We start from the raw sequence: 21,725 nt of genomic DNA, 5'->3' as shown, positions 1-21,725 counted from the left end.
CACCCCGGCGGCCGGGCGCGATGTTTGCCTTCGCCCCAGCCGCCCTCGGAGCGCAAACAGCGGCGGCCCCGAAAGCACCCGGCTTCCTGCCGCCGCCGCCCCTCGCCCAATTTTGGGAAAAGCAGAACCGTGTGTGTTTGGATGGGGTTTTTTTTGGGGGGGGGGGTTTGTTTTCCTCGCCTCCACGTCGCCCCATCCCTGCAGCTGCCGGCGCTCGCCGGGCACCCAGGTAGCTCCGTGTCGGTGCGGACGGTTGAATGTGGTGGGGACGGTTGGTTGGATTTGGTGCGGTTGGTTGGGTTTGCTGCGGGTGGTTGGATTTGGTGCGGGTGGTTGGCTGAATTTGGTGCGGACGGTTAGCTGAATTTGGTGCGGATGGCTGGTTGAATGTGGTGCGGATGGTTGAATGTGGTGCGGACGGTTGGTTGGATTTGGTGCGGGTGATTGGTTGAATTTGGCGCAGATGGTTGGTTGAATTTGGTGCGGGTGGTTGGATTTGGTGCGGATGGTTGGCTGAATGTGGTGCGGATGGCTGGTTGGATTTGGCGCGGACGGCTGGTTGAATTTGGCGCGGACGGTTGAATTTAGCGCTTTCCTGCCGCTTTGCGAGGACGGATCCCCCCGGCTTTGCGTCGCTGCGCTTTCGGGGGGGGGGGGGGGGACAGCCAACCCCCCCCCCAGGCGGCACTGTTTGATTTTTTTTATCATTTTATTTTCCCGGGTGGGGGGAAAGCGGCCGAATGGCTGAAGCCCCGGCAGAGAGGCAGGAGCCGGGCGGCCGGGGGGGCCCGAGGGCCGGGGCCGGGCCGGGGCCGCCGATGTCACATCGTGCGGCCGCTGCTCCTCCCCTTCTCGGCGCGGCGGCGGCGCCGGGGCAGAATCACCCCATGCGAAACCCCTCCCCGGTGCGGCCCCCTTGAAAGGAGCCGGCGCCGCCACCGGCTCCTCGGTCTCCGGTGAGCGGCGGCGGCAGCACGTGCCGGGCGGCAGCATGATCCCGGCGCGGCCGGAGGCGCCGGTGATGGTCGCGCTGCTCCTCGCCGCTCTGGGCGCCGGCGCAGGTAAGGGGCTGGGGTCGGCCGCGGCACCGGGGCGGGGAACCGGGAGGGACCGGAGGGGGGGCGGGGGCTGGGGAGCGCCGGAAGGCCCCCAGAGACCCACCGGGGGACCCTAGGGATCCACCGGGGGGCACTGGGGAGGTACCGGAGAAGCCCGGGGGGCACCGGGGGGCCCCAGACACCCACCGGGAGGCACCGGGGAAGCCCAGGGGGGCACCGGGAGGCCCCAGAGACCCACCGGGGGGCACCGGGGGGGCCCAGAGACCCACCGGAGAAGCCTGGGGGGCACCGGGAGGCCCCAGAGACCCACCGGGGGGCACCGGAGAAGCCCGGGGGGCACTGGGAGGCCCCAGAGACCCACCGGGGGGCACCGGGGGGGCCCTAGAGATCCACCGGGGGGCACCGGGGGGGCCCAGAGACCCACCGGAGAAGCCTGGGGGGCACCGGGAGGCCCCAGAGACCCACCGGGGGGCACCGGGAGGCCCCAGAAACCCACCGGGGGGCACCGGAGAAGCCCGGGGGGCACCGGGAGGCCCCAGAAACCCACCGGGGGGCACCGGGGGGGCCCTAGAGATCCACCGGGGAGCACCAGGGGGTCCCAGAGACCCACCGGAGAAGCCTGGGGGGCACCGGGAGGCCCCAGAGACCCACCGGGGGGCACCGGGGGGGCCCAGAGACCCACCGGGGGGTCCCAGAGACCCACCGGAGAAGCCTGGGGGGCACCGGGAGGCCCCAGAGACCCACCGGGGGGCACCGGGGGGGCCCAGAGACCCACCGGGGGGGCCCTAAAGACCCACCGGGGGGCCCCAGAGACCCACCGGGAGGCACTGGAGAAGCCTGGGGGGCACCGGGAGGCCCCAGAGACCCACCGGGGGGCACCGGGAGGCCTCGGGCCCCCTGCGTCCCCTCAGCGGCCGGGGCGCGGGCGGCCGGGCGAGGCGGCGGGGCCGCTGCCGCCATGAGCTGAGGGGAGGCGGCGGCGGCGGCGGCGGGCGGGAAAAGGGCGAGGGGGGAAGGCCCCGCCCCCCGCGCGCCGGGCCGGCCAATGGCCGCGCGCGCCGCGCCCCGCGCCGCCGCGCCGCCGCCTCCCATTGGCCGCGGCCGCAACTGGCCACCGGCGCGACCCGTCGCCCGCTGGCCAATAGGGGCCCGGCGCGCGGGCGGGGGAGGGGGAGGGAGGGCGCGGCCGCGGCCGCGGCCCCGCCCCGCCCCGCCCTGCCCTGGGGGCGCTGGGCCCCACGGCCGCCCCATAGACCGGGGGCTGGGCCCCATGGACCCCGGGGCTGGGCCCCACGGCCGCCCCATAGACCGGGGGCTGGGCCCCACGGACCCCGGGGCTGGGCCCCACGGCCGCCCCATAGACTGGGGGCTGGGCCCCATGGACCGGGGGCTGGGCCCCACGGCCGCCCCATAGACCGGGGGCTGGGCCCCATGGACCCCGGGGCTGAGCCCCACAGCCTCCCCATAGACCTGGGGCTGGGCCCCACGGCCGCCCCATAGACCCGGGGCTGGGCCCCATGGACCCGGGGCTGGGCCCCACGGCCGCCCCATAGACCCTGGGGGCTGGGCCCCATAGACCCGGGGCTGGGCCCCACAGCCGCCCCATAGACCCCGGGGCTGGGCCCTATAGACCCGGGGCTGGGCCCCACAGCCGCCCCATAGACCCCGGGGGCTGGGCCCCATAGACCCGGGGCTGGGCCCCACAGCTGCCCCACAGACCTGGGCCCCACAGACCCCGGGGGCTGGGTCCCACGGCCACCCCATAGACCCAGGGCTGGGCCCCATGGACCCTGGGGCTGGGCCCCACAGCTGCCCCATAGACCCTGGGGGCTGGGCCCCACAGACCCCGGGGGCTGGGCCCCACGGCCGCCCCATAGACCCGGGGCTGGGCCCCACAGCCGCCCCATAGACCGGGGGCTGGGCCCCACGGACCCCGGGGCTGGGCCCCATAGACCCAGGGCTGGGCCCCATGGACCCTGGGGCTGGGCCCCACAGCTGCCCCATAGACCCCGGGGGCTGGGCCCCACAGACCCCGGGGCTGGGCCCCACGGCCGCCCCCTAGACCTGGGGCTGGGCCCCACAGACCCCAGGGCTGGGCCCCACAGCTGCCCCACAGACCCTGCATCTGCCCCAGGGCTGGGCCCCATAGCTGCCCCAGAGTCCCCCGTGTTTGCCCCCTGGTGCTGGGCCCCATGGCCACCCCATAGACTCCAGGGGGGCCCCTCAGCCCCAGGGCTGGGCCCCACGGCTGCCCCATAGACCCCAGGACCCAGGTTGGGCCCATTCCTGCCCCATAGACCCTGGGGGAGCCCCACAGCTGCCCCAGAGCCCCCCGGCGGCTGCGGTGCCCCCTGCCCTGCCCCATCCCGCCCGCTGGTGCCCCCCGGCTCCCCCATAGTGCCGGTGTCCCACGGCCCCCCCATAGCACGGTGCCCCATGGCCCCCCCATAGCACGGGCACCCTCCCCATAGCACAGGCACCCCACAGCCCCCCTATAGTGCGGGTGCCCCACACCCCCCATAGTGTGGGTGCCCCCCACACTGCCCCATAGCACAGGCCCCACCCCCCCCATAGTGTGGGTGCCCCCCACACTCCCCCATAGCACAGATGCCCCCCAGCCCCCCATAGCACGGGTACCCCCGGCCCCCCCCGTAGCGGGTGCCCTCCCCCGGCCCCCCCGGCCCCCCATAGCACGGGTACCCCCGGCCCCCCCCGTAGCGGGTGCCCTCCCCCGGCCCCCCCAGCCCCCCCGTAGCACGGGTGCCCCCCAGCCCCCCCATAGCGTGGGTACCCCCCGGCCCCCCCGTAGCGGGTGCCCTTCCCCAGCCCCCCCAGCCCCCCATAGCACGGGTACCCCCGGCCCCCCCGTAGCGGGTGCCCTCCCCCGGCCCCCCCAGCCCCCCCGTAGCACGGGTGCCCCCCAGCCCCCCCATAGCGTGGGTACCCCCCGGCCCCCCCGTAGCGGGTGCCCTTCCCCAGCCCCCCCAGCCCCCCATAGCACGGGTACCCCCGGCCCCCCCGTAGCGGGTGCCCTCCCCCGGCCCCCCCGGCCCCCCATAGCACGGGTGCCCCCCGGCCCCCCCGTAGCGGGTGCCCTTCCCCAGCCCCCCCAGCCCCCCATAGCACGGGTACCCCCGGCCCCCCCGTAGCGGGTGCCCTCCCCCGGCCCCCCAGCCCCCCCATAGCACGGGTGCCCCCCGGCCCCCCCGTAGCGGGTGCCCTCCCCCGGCCCCCCCAGCCCCCCATAGCACGGGTACCCCCGGCCCCCCCGTAGCGGGTGCCCTCCCCCGGCCCCCCCAGCCCCCCCATAGCACGGGTGCCCCCCAGCCCCCCCATAGCGTGGGTACCCCCCGGCCCCCCCGTAGCGGGTGCCCTCCCCCGGCCCCCCCGGCCCCCCATAGCGTGGGTACCCCCGGCCCCCCCGTAGCGGGTGCCCTCCCCCGGCCCCCCCAGCCCCCCGTAGCAGGTGCCCCCCCGGCTCCCCCCATAGCGTGGGTGCCCCCCCAGCCCCCCATAGCACGGGTACCCCCCAGCCCCTTGTAGTGCAGGTGCCCCCCCAGCCCCCCATAGCACGGGTACCCCCCAGCCCCTTGTAGTGCAGGTGCCCCCCCAGCCCCCCATAGCACGGGTACCCCCTGGCCCCCCCTGTAGCGTGGGTGCCCCCCCAGCCCCCCATAGCACGGGTACCCCCCAGCCCCTTGTAGTGCGGGTGCCCCCCCAGCCCCCCCATAGCACGGGTACCCCCGGCCCCCCCCGTAGCAGGTGCCCTCCCCCGGCCCCCCAGCCCCCCATAGCACGGGTACCCCCAGCCCCCCATAGTACAGGTACCCCCCGGCCCCCCCTGTAGCATGGGTGCCCCCCCAGCCCCCTGTAGCACGGGTACCCCCCGGCCCCCCCCATAGCGCGGGTACCCCCAGCCCCCCATAGCACGAGTACCCCCGGCCCCCCCCGTAGCGGGTGCCCTCCCCCGGCCCCCCAGCCCCCCATAGCACGGGTACCCCTTGGCCCCCCCGTAGCGGGTGCCCTCCCCCAGCCCCCCATAGCACGGGTACCCCCGGCCCCCCCCGTAGCGGGTGCCCTCCCCCGGCCCCCCCGGCCCCCCATAGCACGGGTACCCCCAGCCCCCCATAGTACAGGTACCCCCCGGCCCCCCCTGTAGCATGGGTGCCCCCCCAGCCCCCCGTAGCACGGGTATCCCCCGGCCCCCCCCATAGCGCGGGTACCCCCCAGCCCCTTGTAGTGCAGGTGCCCCCCCAGCCCCCCATAGCACGGGTACCCCCCGGCCCCCCCTGTAGCGTGGGTGCCCCCCCAGCCCCCCATAGCGTGGGTACCCCCGGCCCCCCCGTAGCAGGTGCCCTCCCCCGGCCCCCCCAGCCCTCCGTAGCAGGTGCCCCCCCAGCCCCCCCATAGCACGGGTGCCCCCCCAGCCCCCCATAGCACGGGTACCCCCCAGCCCCTTGTAGTGCGGGTGCCCCCCCAGCCCCCCCATAGCACGGGTACCCCCCGGCCCCCCCTGTAGCAGGTGCCCTCCCCCAGCCCCCCAGCCCCCCATAGCGCGGGTACCCCCAGCCCCCCCGTAGCGCGGGTGCCCCCGGCCCCCCCCGGCCCCCCCCGGCCCCCCCGGCCCGCAGCGCGCTGAGGCCCCGCGGCGCCGGGCAGGGGCCGAGGGCTGCGGCCGGGGCAAGTTCCCGTGCGGCGACGGGCGATGCCTCCCCTACGCCTGGGTGTGCGACGGCAGCGCCGAGTGCCCCGACGGCGCCGACGAGGCGCCCGCCGCCTGCCGTGAGTGCCCGCCCGGCCGGCCGGCCCCCGTCTGCCCCGTCTGCCCCGTGTGCCGTGTGCCATGCCGCGTCCCGTGTGCCCCGTGTGCCCTGTGCCCCGTGTGCCCCGTCCCGTGTGCCATGCCGCGTCCCGTGTGCCATGCGCCCTGTGCCCCGTGTGCCCCGTGTGCCCCGCGTCCCGTCTGCCCCGTCTGCCCCGTGTGCCATGCCGTGTCCCGTGTGCCATGCCGCGTCCCGTCTGCCCCGTGTGCCCTGTGCCCCGTGTGCCCCGTGTGCCCCGCGTCCCGTGTGCCCCGTGTGCCCCGGGCCGTGTGCCATGCCGCGTCCCGTGTGCCATGCGCCCTGTGCCCCGTGTGCCCCATGTGCCCCGCGTGCCCTGTCCCGTGTGCCATGCCGTGCCCCGTGTGCCATGCGCCCTGTGCCCCGTCTGCCCCATGCCGTGTGCCCCGGGCCGTGTGCCATGCCGCGTCCCGTGTGCCATGCGCCCTGTGCCCCGTGTGCCCCGTCCCGTGTGCCATGCCGCGTCCCGTGTGCCATGCCGTGTCCCGTGTGCCATGCGCCCTGTGCCCCGTGTGCCCCGTGTGCCCCGCGTCCCGTCTGCCCCGTCTGCCCCGTGTGCCATGCCGCGTCCCGTGTGCCATGCCGCGTCCCGTGTGCCCCGTGTGCCCTGTGCCCCGTGTGCCCCGTGTGCCATGCCGTGTGCCATGCGCCCTGTGCCCCATGTGCCCCGTGTGCCCCGGGCCGTGTGCCATGCCGCGTCCCGTGTGCCGTGTCCCATTGTGCCCCGGGCTGTGCCGCGTCCCGTGTGCTATGTGCCATGTGCCCCGTGCCGTGTGCCCCAGGCCATGCCGTGTCCCGTGCGCCCTGTGCCCCAGGCCATGTGCCATGCCGTGTGCCGTGTCCCGTGTCCCATTGTGCCCCGTGCTGTGCCGTGCCATGCCGTGTCCCATGTGCCATGTGCCCCAGGCCATGTGTCATGCCATGTTCCGTGTCCCGTGTCCCATGTGCCCCAGGCCATGTGTCATGCTATGTCCCATGTCCCAGGTGCCATGTGCCCCAGGCCCTGTGTGCCCCGTGTCGTGTGCCCCAGGCCATGTGTCATGCCGTGTGCCGTGTCCCGTGTGCCCCATGCCATGTGCCCCGGGCCAAGTGCCATGCTGTGTCCCGTGTCCCATGTTCCCCGGGCCGTGCCGTGTGCCGTGCATTGTGCTGCGTGCCGTGCATCGTGCCGTGTGCCGCGTGCCGTGCATCGTGCACCGTGCCGCGTGCCGTGCATCGTGCCGCGTGCCGTGCACCGTGCCGCGTGCCGTGCATTGTGCCGCGTACCGCGTGCCGTGCACCGTGCCGCGTGCCGTGCACTGTGCCGTGCCACGCCATCCCGTGCCGCGCTGTCCGCGCTGTCCGCGCCGTGCGAGACCTCGCCGTCTCCCCCCGCTCCCGCAGGCTCGGTGTCCTGCAAGCCGGAGGAGTTCAGCTGCGGGGGCCGGCTCAACCGCTGCATCCCCGCGTCCTGGCGGTGCGACGCGGAGGCCGACTGCGAGAACGGCTCGGACGAGCGCGACTGCCGTGAGTGCCGGGGCCGGGGGGGGGGGGGTCCGACGACGGCGGGGGGGGAGCTGACGGCGCTCCCTCCCTCCCCGCAGCCCCCCGCCCCTGCGCCGCCGACCAGTTCCGGTGCCGCAGCGGCAAGTGCATCGCCCGGGACTTCGTCTGCGACGAGGAGCGCGACTGCGAGGACGGCGACGACGAGCTCCGCTGCCCGGCGCCCACCTGCAGCCCCCTCACCTTCCGCTGCAACAACTCGCTCTGCATCCCCCGCCTGTGGGCCTGCGACGACGACCCCGACTGCCCCGACGGCTCCGACGAGTGGCCGCAGACCTGCGGGCCCCGGCCCGGCACCCCCAGCCCCTGCCCGCCGCTGCACTTCCGCTGCGGCAGCGGCGAGTGCGTCCACCGGCGCTGGCGCTGCGACGGCAGCCCCGACTGCCGCGACCGCTCCGACGAGGCCGACTGCGGTAAGGCGCCCGGGCCGGGGCCGAGCGAAGGGGCGGCCGGACGCCGGACCCCCCCCCCCCAACTCACCCATCCCGTCCCCGCCGCAGCCGCGGCCACGTGCCGCCCGGACGAGTTCCAGTGCGACGACGGCAGCTGCGTGCACGGCAGCCGCCAGTGCGACCGCGAGTTCGACTGCAAGGACATGAGCGACGAGGCCGGCTGCGAGAACGGTAGGGGGGCGCGGGGCGGCCCGGGCGGCCCCCGGCGGCACCGCGTCGGCCCCCGCCGCCGCGCTCCAGCCCCCTCCGCTCCTGCCCGACAGTGACGGCCTGCGACGGCCCCGACAAGTTCAAGTGCCGCTCGGGCGAGTGCATCACCCTGGCCAAGGTGTGCGATAAGCGGAGGGACTGCCGCGACTGGTCCGACGAGCCCATCAAGGAGTGCGGTGAGCGCCGGGGGGGGCGCGCGAGGTCCCGTTGCCCGCTGGGGGGTCGCACGAGGTCCCCTCGCCCCGCGGGATGGACGCACGAGGTCCCCTCGCCCCGCTGGGGGGTCGCGCGAGGTCCCCTCGCCCCGCGGGATGGATGCACGAGGTCCCCTCGCCCCGCGGGATGGACGCACGAGGTCCCCTCGCCCCGCTGGGGGGTCGCGCGAGGTCCCCTCGCCCCGCGGGATGGACGCGCGAGGTCCCCTCGCCCCGCGGGATGGACGCGCGAGGTCCCCTCGCCCCGCGGGATGGACGCGCGAGGTCCCGTCGCCCCGCGGGATGGATGCGCGAGGTCCCGTCGCCCCGCGGGATGGATGCGCGAGGTCCCGTCGCCCCGCGGGAGGGACACGCGAGGTCCCCTCGCCCCGCAGGATGGACGCACGAGGTCCCGTCGCCCCGCTGGGGGGTCGCGCGAGGTCCCGTCGCCCCGCTGGGGGGTCGCGCGAGGTCCCCTCGCCCGCAGGATGGATGCACGAGGTCCCCTCGCCCGCGGGATGGACGCACGAGGTCCCCTCGCCCCGCGGGATGGATGCACGAGGTCCCGTCGCCCCGCTGGGGGGTCGCACGAGGTCCCCTCGCCCCGCGGGATGGACGCACGAGGTCCCCTCGCCCCGCTGGGGGGTCGCACGAGGTCCCCTCGCCCTGCGGGATGGACGCACGAGGTCCCCTCGCCCGCGGGATGGACGCACGATCCTCTCTCTCCCCCCAGACGTCAACGAGTGCCTGGACAACCGGGGCGGCTGCTCCCACATCTGCAAAGACCTGAAGATCGGCTACGAGTGCCTCTGCCCCGAGGGTTTCCGGCTGGTGGACGGGAAGCGATGCGAAGGTGAGACCTGCCGGGGCTCCGGCCGCCGCGACGGCAGGCAGCCCGCGCCGCCGCCGCCATCCTCGGCCTCTCCCGGCAGACATCGACGAGTGCCAGGACCCCGAGAGCTGCGGGCAGCTCTGCGTCAACCTGCAGGGCGGCTACAAGTGCGAGTGCAGCGAGGGCTACCGCCTGGAGCCGGCCAGCAAGGCCTGCAAAGCCGTGGGTGAGCGGCCTCCCCGGGGCCCGGGGCCGCGCCGCCTGCCCCCCGGCCGCGGCGGCATCGCCTCCTCTCGCCCCGGCAGGCCCCGCCGCCTTCCTCTTCTTCACCAACCGCCACGAGGTGCGGCGCCTGGCGCTGGACCGCAGCAACTACACCAGCCTCATCCCCCGCCTGAAGCACGTGGTGGCCCTCGACACGGACGTCGCCAGCGACACCGTCTACTGGTCCGACCTCTCCCAGAGGAAGATCTACCGGTGAGGACGGGTGTCCCCCCCCACCCCCCAAAACCCCGGCCCCGGCTCTCGGCCGCCGAGCCCCGGCGAAACCGGCTCCCGTCCCTCCCCGTCCCCGCCGCAGCGCCTCCATCGACAAGGCGGGCGACGCCAGCCACCACGCCACCGTCATCGGCGCCGGGCTGCGGGCGCCCGACGGCCTCGCCGTCGACTGGGTCCACGGCAACATCTACTGGACCGACTCGGTGCTGGGCTCCGTCTCCGTGGCCGACGGCGCCGGCTCCAAGAGGAAGACCCTCATCCGGGAGCCGGGCTCCAAGCCGCGGGCCATCGTGGTGGACCCGTTTCGCGGGTGCGTTTCCCTGCCGGCCACCCCACCCCGCCGTTTCCCCCCCCCTCCAACCCCGGGACGGCTCGGCCCCGGCGCGGCGGCGGTCGCCGGCGAGCTCATTCCCCGCTTCTCCGGCCGCCAGCTTCATGTACTGGACCGACTGGGGCGTTTCGGCCAAGATCGCCAAGAGCGGGCTCAACGGCGCGGACAACTTCCCCCTGGTGACGGAGGGCATCGAGTGGCCCAACGGCATCACGCTGGGTGAGACGGCGACGGGGACGGGACGCGGGCGGCGACGGGGACGTCTCGGGCCACGCGGGGCTTCCAGCAACCCCATGCAGCATCCTTGTCCTGCTCCCATCCCCGTCTCCGTCACTGTCCTCGTTCCCGTCCCTGTCCTTATTCCCGTCGCCATCTCCGTCGCCATCCTGTTCCCCATCCCTGTCCTGCCCCCGCTCCCACGTCTGTCCCTGTCCTGCTCCCATCTCCGTCATCGTCCCCATCTCCGTCGTCGTCCCCATCTCCGTCGTCGTCCCCATCTCCGTCATCGTCCCCATCTCCGTCGTCGTCCCCATCTCCATCACTGTCCTCGTTCCCGTCCCTGTCCTTATTCCCGTCCCCATCTCCGTCGCCGTCCTGTTCCCCATCCCTGTCCTGCCCCCGCTCCCACGTCTGTCCCTGTCCTGCTCCCATCTCCGTCATCGTCCCCATCTCCGTCGTTGTCCCCATCTCCGTCACTGTCCTCGTTCCCGTCCCTGTCCTTATTCCCGTCCCCATCTCCGTCGCCGTCCTCTTCCCCATCCCTGTCCTGCCCCCGGTCCCACGTCTGTCCCTGTCCTGCTCCCATCTCCGTCATCGTCCCCGTCTCCGTCGTTGTCACTGTCCTGGTGCACGTCGTCATCTCCATCCTTGTCCCTGTCCCCGTCCTGCTCTCCAGCCACATCTCTGGCCTCATCTCCAGCCTCTTCCCCATCCCGTCCCCGTCCCCGTCCCCGTCCCCGTCCCTGTCCCGCTCCTTGTCCCGGCCCCCTCCCAGTGCCCGTCCTGCCCCCGTCCCTGTCCTGCTCCCCGGCCCTGGCCCCGGCCCTGGCCCCATCGCCCGCGGTGGCCGCCGCCGTCCCGGGGCCCCGCTGACGGCTCCCCGCAGACCTGCCGTCGCAGCGCCTCTACTGGGTGGACTCCCGGCTCCACGCGCTCTCCAGCATCGACGTGGACGGCGGCAACCGCCAGACGGTGCTGACCGACCCCCGGGTGCTGGCGCACCCCTTCGCCGTCACCGTCTTCGAGGTGAGCCCCGGCCCCGGCCCCGGCCCCGGCCCCGGCGCTGCCCCCGCCGCCGCCCCAACCCCTCTCCGCTCGCAGGACACCGTCTTCTGGACCGACGTCGACCAGGAGGCCATCTTGAGCGCCAACCGCCTGACGGGCGCCGAGGTGAAGACGGTGGCTGAGAACTTGTTCTCCCCCGAGGACCTGGTCCTCTACCATGCCCTGAAGCAGCCTGCAGGTACCGGAGCCCGGCCCCATCCCTGTGTCCCTCCGTCCAGCGTCCCGCCGTCCCTGTGTCCCTCCGTCCAGCGTCCCTCCATCCCTGTGTCCCTCTGTCCAGCATCCCGCCGTCCCTGTGTCCCTCTGTCCAGCGTCCCTGTGTCCCTCCGTCCAGCGTCCCGCCGTCCCTGTGTCCCTCCGTCCAGCGTCCCTGTGTCCCTCCATCCAGCATCCCGCCGTCCCTGTGTCCCTCCGTCCAGCGTCCCTGTGTCCCTCCATCCCTGCATCCCGCCGTCCCTGTGTCCCTCCGTCCAGCGTCCCTGTGTCCCTCCATCCAGCATCCCGCCGTCCCTGTGTCCCTCCGTCCAGCGTCCCTGTGTCCCTCCATCCAGCATCCCGCCGTCCCTGTGTCCCTCCGTCCAGCGTCCCTGTGTCCCTCCGTCCAGCATCCCGCCGTCCCTGTGTCCCTCCATCCAGCATCCCGCCGTCCCTGTGTCCCTCCGTCCAGCGTCCCTGTGTCCCTCCGTCCAGCATCCCGCCATCCCTGTGTCCCTCCATCCAGCATCCCTCCATCCATGTGTCCCTCCATCCCTCCGTCCAGCATCCCTGTGTCCCTCCGTTCCTCCACCCTGCATCCCTCCATCCCTGTATCCCGCCCTCCGTGTCCCTCCATCCCTCCATCCAGCATCCCTGTGTCCCTCCATCCCTCCATGCCTCCGTCCCCACATCCCTCCATTCCTGCATCCCCCATCCCTCCGTCCCTGTGTCCTTCCATCCCTGCATCCCGCCGTCCCCGGGTGCCTCCATCCCTGGATTGCTGCATCCTGCACCCGTCCCTGCAGCGCCGTCCCTCCGTCCCTCCGTCCCTGTGTCCTTCCGTCCCTGCACCCCCCGTCGCCGCCTTCCTCCGTCTCTCCATCCCTGAACGGTCCCATCCCTCCGCCCCCGCGCGCCCCCCGCCTTTCCCTGGTGCCGCGTCGCCGCCCGCGCCGCTGACGCCGCCTCCCGCCCCCGCCTAGGCGAGAACTGGTGCGCGGGCGGCAACGGGGGCTGCGGGTACCTCTGCCTGCCGGCGCCCCGCGTCTCCCGCCGCTCGCCCCGCTACACCTGCGCCTGCGCCGACGGCCAGCGCCTGGCGCCCGACGGACGCGCCTGCCTCCCAGGTACCGCTGCGCCCGCGGCCCCGCGCGCCGGCCTCGGGCATCCCTTCCCCGTGCGAGGTGACCTCGTGCGCGCTGGCCTCGTGCATCCCTGCCCCGTGCGAGGTGACCTCGTGCGCGCCGGCCTCGTGCATCCCTGCCCCGTGCAAGGTGACCTCGTGCGCGCCGGCCTCGGGCATCCCTTCCCCGTGCGAGGTGACCTCGTGCGCGCCGGCCTCGGGCATCCCTGCCCCGTGCGAGGTGACCTCGTGCGCGCCGGCCTCGGGCATCCCTGCCCCGTGCGAGGTGACCTCGGGCAGCCCTTCCCCGTGCAAGGTGACCTCGTGCGCGCCGGCCTCGGGCATCCCTGCCCCGTGCGAGGTGACCTCGTGCGCGCTGGCCTCGTGCATCCCTCCTGCATGCGAGCCGGCCTTGGGCATCCCTGCCCCGTGCAAGGTGACCTCGTGCGCGCTGGCCTCGTGCATCCCTCCTGCATGCGAGCCGGCCTTGGGCATCCCTGCCCCGTGCGAGGTGACCTCGTGCATCCCTGCCCCGTGCAAGGTGACCTCGTGCGCGCCGGCCTCGGGCAGCCCTGCCCCGTGCGAGGTGACCTCGTGCGCGCCGGCCTCGGGCATCCCTGCCCCGTGCGAGGTGACCTCGTGCGCGCCGGCCTCGGGCATCCCTCCTGCGCGCGAACTGGCCTCAGGCATCCCTGCCCCGTGCGAGGTGACCTCGGGCATCCCTGCCCCGTGCAAGGTGACCTCGTGCGCGCCGGCCTCAGGCATCCCTGCCCTGTGCGAGGTGACCTCGTGCGAGCTGGCCTCGTGCATCCCTGCCCCGTGCGAGGTGACCTCGGGCATCCCTGCCCCGTGCGAGGTGACCTCGTGCGCGCTGGCCTCGTGCATCCCTGCCCCGTGCGAGGTGACCTCGTGCGAGCTGGCCTCGTGCATCCCTCCTGCGCGTGAGGTGACCTCGTGCGAGCTGGCCTCGTGCATCCCTTCCCCGTGCGAGGTGACCTCGTGCGCGCCGGCCTCGGGCATCCCTGCCCCGTGCAAGGTGACCTCGTGCGCGCCGGCCTCGGGCAGCCCTGCCCCGTGCGAGGTGACCTCGTGCGCGCTGGCCTCGTGCATCCCTGCCCCGTGCGAGGTGACCTCGTGCGAGCTGGCCTCGTGCATCCCTGCCCCGTGCGAGGTGACCTCGTGCGAGCTGGCCTCGTGCATCCCTCCTGCATGCGAGCCGGCCTTGGGCATCCCTGCCCTGTGCGAGGTGACCTCGTGCGCGCTGGCCTCGTGCATCCCTGCCCCGTGCGAGGTGACCTCGGGCATCCCTGCCCCGTGCAAGGTGACCTCGTGCGCGCCGGCCTCAGGCATCCCTTCCCCGTGCGAGGTGACCTCGTGCGCGCTGGCCTCGTGCATCCCTCCTGCACGCGAGCTGGCCTCAGGCATCCCTTCCCCGTGCGAGGTGACCTCGTGCACGCCGGCCTCGGGCAGCCCTGCCCCGTGCGAGGTGACCTCGTGCGTCCCTCTGTGTGAGCCCGGAACAAGTGTTTCCGCGTGTGAACTTGGCCTCATGGGTCCCCAGTGTGCAAGTGCCACCTCGCGCATCCCCGCTCGGCCTCGTGTCCCTCCCCTCGTGCGAGCCGGCCCTCGTGCGAGCCGGCCCTCGTGCGAGCCGGCCTCCGGCCCCTTGCAGGCACCTCGGCGCCCGCCGCGACGACGACGACAGTGACGACGACGACGGTGACGACGACAACAGTGACGATGACGACGGTGACGACGGTGACGACGGCCCCGGCGCCGCCCCGGCAGCCCCCCCCCCGCCCCGGCCTCCGCGGCCCGAGCCCGGCCGCCACCACCCTGCCAGGTGCGACAGCTGCTGCCGGCCCCACGGCTCAGCCCCACGGCTCGGCCCCACGGCTTGGCCCCACGGCCCCACGGCTCAGCCCCACGGCTCAGCCCCACGGCTCGGCCCCACGGCTCGGCCCCACGGCCCCAAGGCTCGGCCCCACAGCGCCACGGCTCGGCCCCACGGCTTGGCCCCACGGCTCAGCCCCACGGCTCGGCCCCGCGGCTCAGCCCCACGGCTTGGCCCCACGGCTCGGCCCGGCGCGGCGCTCACAACCGTTTCTCCCCTTTTCCAGCCCAGACCGGCGTCACCGCGGAGAGCGCGGAGAAGAGGCCGGGCCCCGGCGCGCTCTCGGTCGTCCTGCCCCTGGGTAGGTCCCGGCGCGGCCCCTCGCACGGCCCCTCGCACGGGCACAGTGGCCCCTCGCACGGGCACCACGGCCCCTCGCACAAGCACCGCGGCCCCTCGCACGGCCCCTCGCACGGGCACCGTGGCCCTCGCACGGGCACCACGGCCCTCGCACGGGCACCGCGGCCCCTCGCACGGCCCCTCGCACGGGCACCGCGGCCCTCGCACGGGCACCACGGCCCTCGCACGGGCACCGCGGCCCCTCGCACAGCCCCTCGCACGGGCACCGCGGCCCCTCGCACGGGCACCACGGCCCCTCGCACAAGCACCGCGGCCCCTCGCACGGCCCCTCGCACGGGCACCGCAGCCCCTCGCACGGGCACCACGGCCCCCTCGCACGGGCACCGCGGCCCCTCGCACGGCCCCTCGCACGGCCCCTCGCACGGGCACCGCAGCCCCTTGCACGGTCCCTCGCACAGCCCCTTGCATGGGTGCTGCAGCCCCTTGCATGAGTGTCGTGTCCCCTTGCACAACCCCCTTGCACGGGCGCTGCAGCCCCTCGTACAGGTGTCATGTCCTCTTGCACAGGCCCTTGCACGGGCGCCGCAGCCCCTCGCACGGGTGCCGTGTCCCCTTGCACAGCCCCTCGCACGGGCGCCGCAGCCCCTCGCACGGGTGCCGTGTCCCCTCGCACACCCCCTCGCCCGGGCGCTGCAGCCCCTCGTACAGGTGCCATGTCCTCTTGCACAGGCCCTTGCACGGGTGCTGCAGCCCCTCGCACGGGTGCCGTGTCCCCTTGCACAGCCCCTCGCACGGGCGCTGCAGCCCCTCGCACGGGTGCCATGTCCCCTCACACACCCCCTCGCCCGGGCGCCGCAGCCCCTCGCACGGGTGTCGTGTCCCCTCGCACACCCCCTCGCCCGGGTGCCGCAGCCCCTCGCACGGGTGCCGTGTCCCCTCGCACAGCCCCTCGCCCGGGTGCCGCAGCCCCTCGCACGGGTGCCGTGTCCCCTTGCACAGCCCCTCGCATGGGTGCTGCAGCCCCTCGCACGGGTGCCGTGTCCCCTCACACACCCCCTCGCCCGGGCGCCGCAGCCCCTCGCACGGGTGCCGTGTCCCCTCGCACACCCCCTCGCCCGGGTGCCGCAGCCCCTCGCACGGGTGCCGTGTCCCCTCGCACAGCCCCTCGCCCGGGTGCCGCAGCCCCTCGCACGGGTGCCGTGTCCCCTCGCACAGCCCCTCGCCCGGGCGCCGCAGCCCCTCGCACGGGTGCCGTGTCCCCTCGCACAGCCCCTCGCCCGGGCGCCGCAGCCCCTCGCACGGGTGCCGTGTCCCCTCGCACAGCCCCTCGCCCGGGCGCCGCAGCCCCTCGCACGGGTGTCCTGTCCCCTCGCACAGCCCCTCGCCCGGGCGCCGCAGCCCCTCGCACGGGTGTCCTGTCCCCTCGCACACCCCCTCGCCCGGGCACCGCAGCCCCTCGCACGGGTGCCGTGTCCCCTCGCACAGCCCCTCGCCCGGGCGCCGCAGCCCCTCGCACGGGTGCCGTGTCCCCTCGCACAGCCCCTCGCCCGGGCGCCGCAGCCCCTCGCACGGGTGCCGTGTCCCCTCGCACAGCCCCTCGCCCGGGCGCCGCAGCCCCTCGCACGGGTGCCGTGTCCCCTCGCACAGCCCCTCGCCCGGGCGCCGCAGCCCCTCGCACGGGTGCCGTGTCCCCTCGCACAGCCCCTCGCCCGGGCGCCGCAGCCCCTCGCACGGGTGCCGTGTCCCCTCGCACACCCCCTCGCCCGGGCGCCGCAGCCCCTCGCACGGGTGTCCTGTCCCCTCGCACAGCCCCTCGCCCGGGTGCCGCAGCCCCTCGCACGGGTGCCGTGTCCCCTCGCACAGCCCCTCGCCCGGGCGCCGCAGCCCCTCGCACGGGTGCCGTGTCCCCTCGCACAGCCCCTCGCCCGGGCGCCGCAGCCCCTCGCACGGGTGTCCTGTCCCCTCGCACACCCCCTCGCCCGGGCGCCGCAGCCCCTCGCACGGGTGCCGTGTCCCCTCGCACAGCCCCTCGCCCGGGTGCCGCAGCCCCTCGCACGGGTGCCGTGTCCCCTCGCACAGCCCCTCGCCCGGGCGCCGCAGCCCCTCGCACGGGTGCCGTGTCCCCTCGCACAGCCCCTCGCCCGGGCGCCGCAGCCCCTCGCACGGGTGCCGTGTCCCCTCGCACAGCCCCTCGCCCGGGCGCCGCAGCCCCTCGCACGGGTGTCCTGTCCCCTCGCACACCCCCTCGCCCGGGCACCGCAGCCCCTCGCACGGGTGCCGTGTCCCCTCGCACAGCCCCTCGCCCGGGCGCCGCAGCCCCTCGCACGGGTGCCGTGTCCCCTCGCACAGCCCCTCGCCCGGGCGCCGCAGCCCCTCGCACGGGTGCCGTGTCCCCTCGCACAGCCCCTCGCCCGGGCGCCGCAGCCCCTCGCACGGGTGCCGTGTCCCCTCGCACAGCCCCTCGCCCGGGCGCCGCAGCCCCTCGCACGGGTGCCGTGTCCCCTCGCACAGCCCCTCGCCCGGGCGCCGCAGCCCCTCGCACGGGTGCCGTGTCCCCTCGCACAGCCCCTCGCCCGGGCACCGCAGCCCCTCGCACGGGTGCCGTGTCCCCTCGCACAGCCCCTCGCCCGGGCGCCGCAGCCCCTCGCACGGGTGCCGTGTCCCCTCGCACACCCCCTCGCCCGGGTGCCGCAGCCCCTCGCACGGGTGCCGTGTCCCCTCGCACAGCCCCTCGCCCGGGTGCCGCAGCCCCTCGCACGGGTGCCGTGTCCCCTCGCACACCCCCTCGCCCGGGCGCCGCAGCCCCTCACCGGGGCGCCGGGGCGGGCGGGGGCCCTGACGCGCTGCCGGCCCGCAGCGCTCCTCATCCTCGCGGCCTTCGGCGCCTTCCTGCTGTGGAAGACCTGGCGCCTGAAGAACACCAACAGCATCAACTTCGACAACCCCGTCTACCAGAAAACCACCGAGGACGAGGTGCACATCTGCCGCGGGCACGAGGGCTACAGCTACCCGCCGGTGAGCCCCGGCCCCCGCCGGGGGGGCGCGCTCGGGGGGGGGGGTGTGCGCTCGGGGGGGGGTTGTGCACGCTCGGGGGGGTTGTGCATGATCGGGGGGCGTTGTGCACGCTCGGGGGGCGTTGTGCACGCTCGGGGGGGGGGTTGTGCACACTCGGGGGGCGTTGTGCACGCTCGGGGGGGGTTGTGCACGCTCGGGGGGGTTGTGCATGATCGGGGGGCGTTGTGCACGCTCGGGGGGGGTTGTGCACGCTGGGGGGGGGTTGTGCACGCTGGGGGGGGGTTGTGCACGCTCGGGGGGGTTGTGCACGCTGGGGGGGGGTTGTGCACGCTCGGGGGGCGTTGTGCACGCTCGGGGGGGCATTGTGCACGATCGGGGGGGTTGTGCATGATCGGGGGGTGTTGTGCACGCTCGGGGGGGGGTTGTGCATGATCGGGGGGCGTTGTGCACGCTCGGGGGGCGTTGTGCACGCTCGGGGTGGGTTGTGCACGCTCGGGGGGCGTTGTGCACGCTCGGGGGGGGTTGTGCACGCTCGGGGGGGGTTGTGCACGCCCGGGGGGGGTTGTGCATGCTCGGGGGGGGTTGTGCACACTCGGGGGGGGGTTGTGCACGCTCAGGGGGCGGTTGTGCACGCTCGGGGGGGTTGTGCACGCTCGGGGGGCGTTGTGCACACTCGGGGGGCGTTGTGCACGCTTGGGGGGGGCGTTGTGCGCGCTCGGGGGTGTTGTGCACCCTCAGGGAGCGTTGTGCACGCTCGGGGGAGGGTTGTGCACGCTCGGGGTGGGGGTTGTGCATGATCGGGGGGGTTGTGCACACTCGGGGGGTCTGAGTGCACGAGGGGGGTCATGCATGTTTGGGGGGGTTGCGCACATTTGGGGGGGTTCTTGCATGCTGGGGGGGGTTGTGCACGCTTGGGGGCGGTTGTGCACGTTGGGGGGGGGGCTCGTGAGCACATGGGGGGGTCGCAGGCACTGGGGGGGGGGGGTTACACACCTGCAGGGAGGGGGCACACATGCTTGGGGGGGGTTGCACACATGCAGGGGGGTCTCGCACACTCGGGGGGCGGGGGGGTTGCACAGGCCCGGGGGGGGTCGCAGGTGCTCCGGGGGGGGGTCTCGCGGTCGGAGGGGGGGCCGCAGGCGATCCGGGGGGGGGTCTCGCGGCCGGGGGGGGGGCCGCAGGCGATCCGGGGGGGGGTCTCGCGGTCGGAGGGGGGGCCGCAGGCGCTCCGGGGGGGGTCTCGCGGCCGGGGGGGGTCGCACTGATGGCCGGCGGCCCCCAGCGGCAGGCGCTGAGCCCCGAGGACGACGCGGCCTGAAGGCGCCGGGGGCCCCTGCGACGTCCCCGCTTCCTCCCCGCCGGGCGCCGGCGGCGCTCTGGGCCGGGGCTGGGGCCGGCCCGCGGGCGGCTGCCTCCCGCCGGGCACCGCCGGACACAGCCGGACACCATCGGACATGGCTGGACACCGCCGGGCACCGCCGGGCACCATCAGACACGGCTGGACACCGCCGGGCACCGCCGGGCACCATCGGACACGGCTGGACACCGCCGGGCACAGCCGGACACCATCGGACATGGCTGGACACCGCCGGACACAGCCGGGCACCATCGGACACGGCTGGACACCGCCGGACAGCGCCGGACACAGCCGGGCACCATCGGACACGGCTGGACACCGCCGGACACCGCTGGACACTGCTGGACACAGCTGGGCACCATCGGACACGGCCAGGCACCGTCAGACATGGCCGGATACGGCAGGACACCACCGGACACAGCCAGGCGCCGTCGGACACAGCCGGACACTGTCAGGCACCCCCAGACACCGCCAGACACCGCTGGGCGCCGTCAGACACGGCCAGATACAGCCGGACACCGCCAGACACAGCTGGATGCTGGACACTACCGGACACAGCTGGACATGGCCGGACACCCTCAGACACCACCGGACACCGTCGGACACAGCTGGACACCGCTAGACACAGCCGGACACGGCCGGACACGGCCGGACACTGCTAGAAACTGCCGGACAGCACTGGACATGGCTGGACACGGCTGAACACCGCCAGACGGTGCCGGACACCACCGGACAGCACCAGTCACAGCCGGACACGGCCAGACACAGCCGGACACCACCGGACACAGCTGGACATGGCCAGACAGCGTTAGACATGGCCGGACACCGCTGGACACGGCTGGACACCACCAGACAGCGCTGAGCACCACCGGACAGCACCGGACACAGCCGGACGTGCGCGCCTGCTCCCGGAGCAGGGGCAGGAGCAGGGCGGAGACGGGCCGGGGCCGGGGCCGGGGCGCCCGCCGGCCCCTCGCCGCGGGGTCCGGGCGCCAAAAGGGGCCGCCGAGGCGGCAGGGGCGGGCGAGCGGCGCAGGGTGCTGCGGCCCGGCGCTGCCGTCTCGCTCGCGCGCCCGCCGGGGCCGGGGCGGCTGCGGGCAGCCGCGCGGGTGTGCGCGCCGGAGCGGGTGTGCGCGCCGGGGCCGGGGGGGGCCCCGAGGGGGCTGCGAGCCCCTCGCACCACGGCCTGACCCCCCCCCCCCAACCCCGCACCACCGCGGCGCCTCCTGGTCACACGGCAACGGCGCGGTAAATACACCGTATTTATTTCTAGCTGTGTCGGACTCGGCGCCTCCTTCGGCCTCGTCTGCTCCTCGCCGGGGCGGGTGGGGGGGGCCCCGGACGCCTGGGCCCCTGCTGGCCGGGGGGGCCCCTGGGCGGCTCCGGACGGTGGAGGGGGGGGCTCGGCGGCGTCACGGGGGGGCATCACGGGTCGGCCCCCGGCGCCTGGGGAGAGGGGGCGTCAGCTGCGCGCTGCACACGGGCATTGCACACGCATGCAGAGCCCGGCGTGTGCCGCACACGCGTGTGCCAGCCCCGTGCATTGCACCTGCATGCAGTGTGGTGCATGCTGCACACGCGTGCGCTGGCCCCGTGCATTGCACACACATGCAGAGTCTAGTGTGCACCGCACACGTATGTGCAGGGCCCTGTCTATTGCACATGCATGCAGCGCCTAGTGTGCGCCACACACGCGTGTGCACAGCCCTATGCACGGTGCACGCATGCAGAGTCTGTCATGCACTGCACGCACATGCGCTGGCCCCGTGCATTGCACACGCCTGCAGAGCCCGGCACGCGTCGCACACGTGTGCGCTGGCCCCGTGCATTGCACACGCCTGCAGAGCCGGACACGCATCACACACATGTGCGCTGGCCCCGTGCATTGCACACGCCTGCAGAGCCGGACACGCGTCGCACACGTGTGCGCTGGCCCCGTGCATTGCACACGCCTGCAGAGCCGGACACGCGTCGCACACGTGTGCGCTGGCCCCATGCGTTGCACACGCCTGCAGAGCCCGGCACGCGTCGCACACGTGTGCGCTGGCCCCATGCGTTGCACACGCCTGCAGAGCCGGACACGCGTCGCACACGTGTGCGCTGGCCCCATGCGTTGCACACGCCTGCAGAGCCGGACACGCGTCGCACACGTGTGTGCTGGCCCCGTGCATTGCACACGCCTGCAGAGCCGGACACGCGTCGCACACGTGTGCGCTGGCCCCGTGCATTGCACACGCCTGCAGAGCCGGACACGCGTCGCACACGTGTGCGCTGGCCCCATGCGTTGCACACGCCTGCAGAGCCGGACACGCGTCGCACACGTGTGCGCTGGCCCCATGCGTTGCACACGCCTGCAGAGCCCGGCACGCGTCGCACACGTGTGCGCTGGCCCCATGCGTTGCACACGCCTGCAGAGCCGGACACGCGTCGCACACGTGTGCGCTGGCCCCATGCGTTGCACACGCGTGTGCAGGGCCCTAGGCACGGTGCACGCCTGCAGAGCGTGCTGGGTGCGCTGCCCCTCACCGTCGCCGCGGGGCTCTCGGGGGGCTCCGGCTCGGGGCGCCGAGGGGCTGCGGGGGGCTCGGGGCTCCGCTCC

At 75.0% G+C, this 21,725-nt stretch overlaps 1 protein-coding gene across 3 annotated transcripts; it reads left to right on the top strand.

Annotated features, from left to right (window-relative positions):
* The first annotated feature begins 881 nt into the window (after window positions 1-881).
* On the top strand, window positions 882-20,398 carry LDLR (low density lipoprotein receptor). 3 transcript variants are annotated; one of them, XM_068922964.1, is made up of 18 exons: window positions 882-1,061; window positions 5,718-5,840; window positions 7,283-7,405; window positions 7,483-7,854; window positions 7,942-8,064; window positions 8,157-8,279; window positions 9,031-9,150; window positions 9,230-9,355; window positions 9,435-9,606; window positions 9,710-9,937; window positions 10,059-10,177; window positions 11,064-11,203; window positions 11,279-11,420; window positions 12,421-12,564; window positions 14,233-14,403; window positions 14,681-14,755; window positions 17,612-17,769; window positions 19,052-20,398. In XM_068922964.1, exons 1-18 carry the CDS (start codon window positions 992-994, stop codon window positions 19,085-19,087), a joined length of 2,565 nt encoding a protein of 854 aa, XP_068779065.1. In that variant the 5' UTR covers window positions 882-991; the 3' UTR covers window positions 19,088-20,398. The 3 variants fall into 3 exon arrangements, with proteins under 3 accessions (XP_068779065.1, XP_068779066.1, XP_068779067.1); XM_068922965.1 differs by lacking the exon at window positions 5,718-5,840 and having other exon boundaries at window positions 883-1,061; XM_068922966.1 differs by lacking the exon at window positions 12,421-12,564 and having other exon boundaries at window positions 883-1,061.
* Window positions 20,399-21,725: the final 1,327 nt, after the last annotated feature.

This window comes from Struthio camelus, chromosome 31 (genome assembly GCF_040807025.1).
Source record: "Struthio camelus isolate bStrCam1 chromosome 31, bStrCam1.hap1, whole genome shotgun sequence".
NCBI classification, from domain to species: Eukaryota; Metazoa; Chordata; class Aves; order Struthioniformes; family Struthionidae; genus Struthio; species Struthio camelus.
The sequence above is the reverse complement of the archived record's forward strand: the minus strand, read 5'-3'. Positions and strand labels throughout refer to the sequence as shown.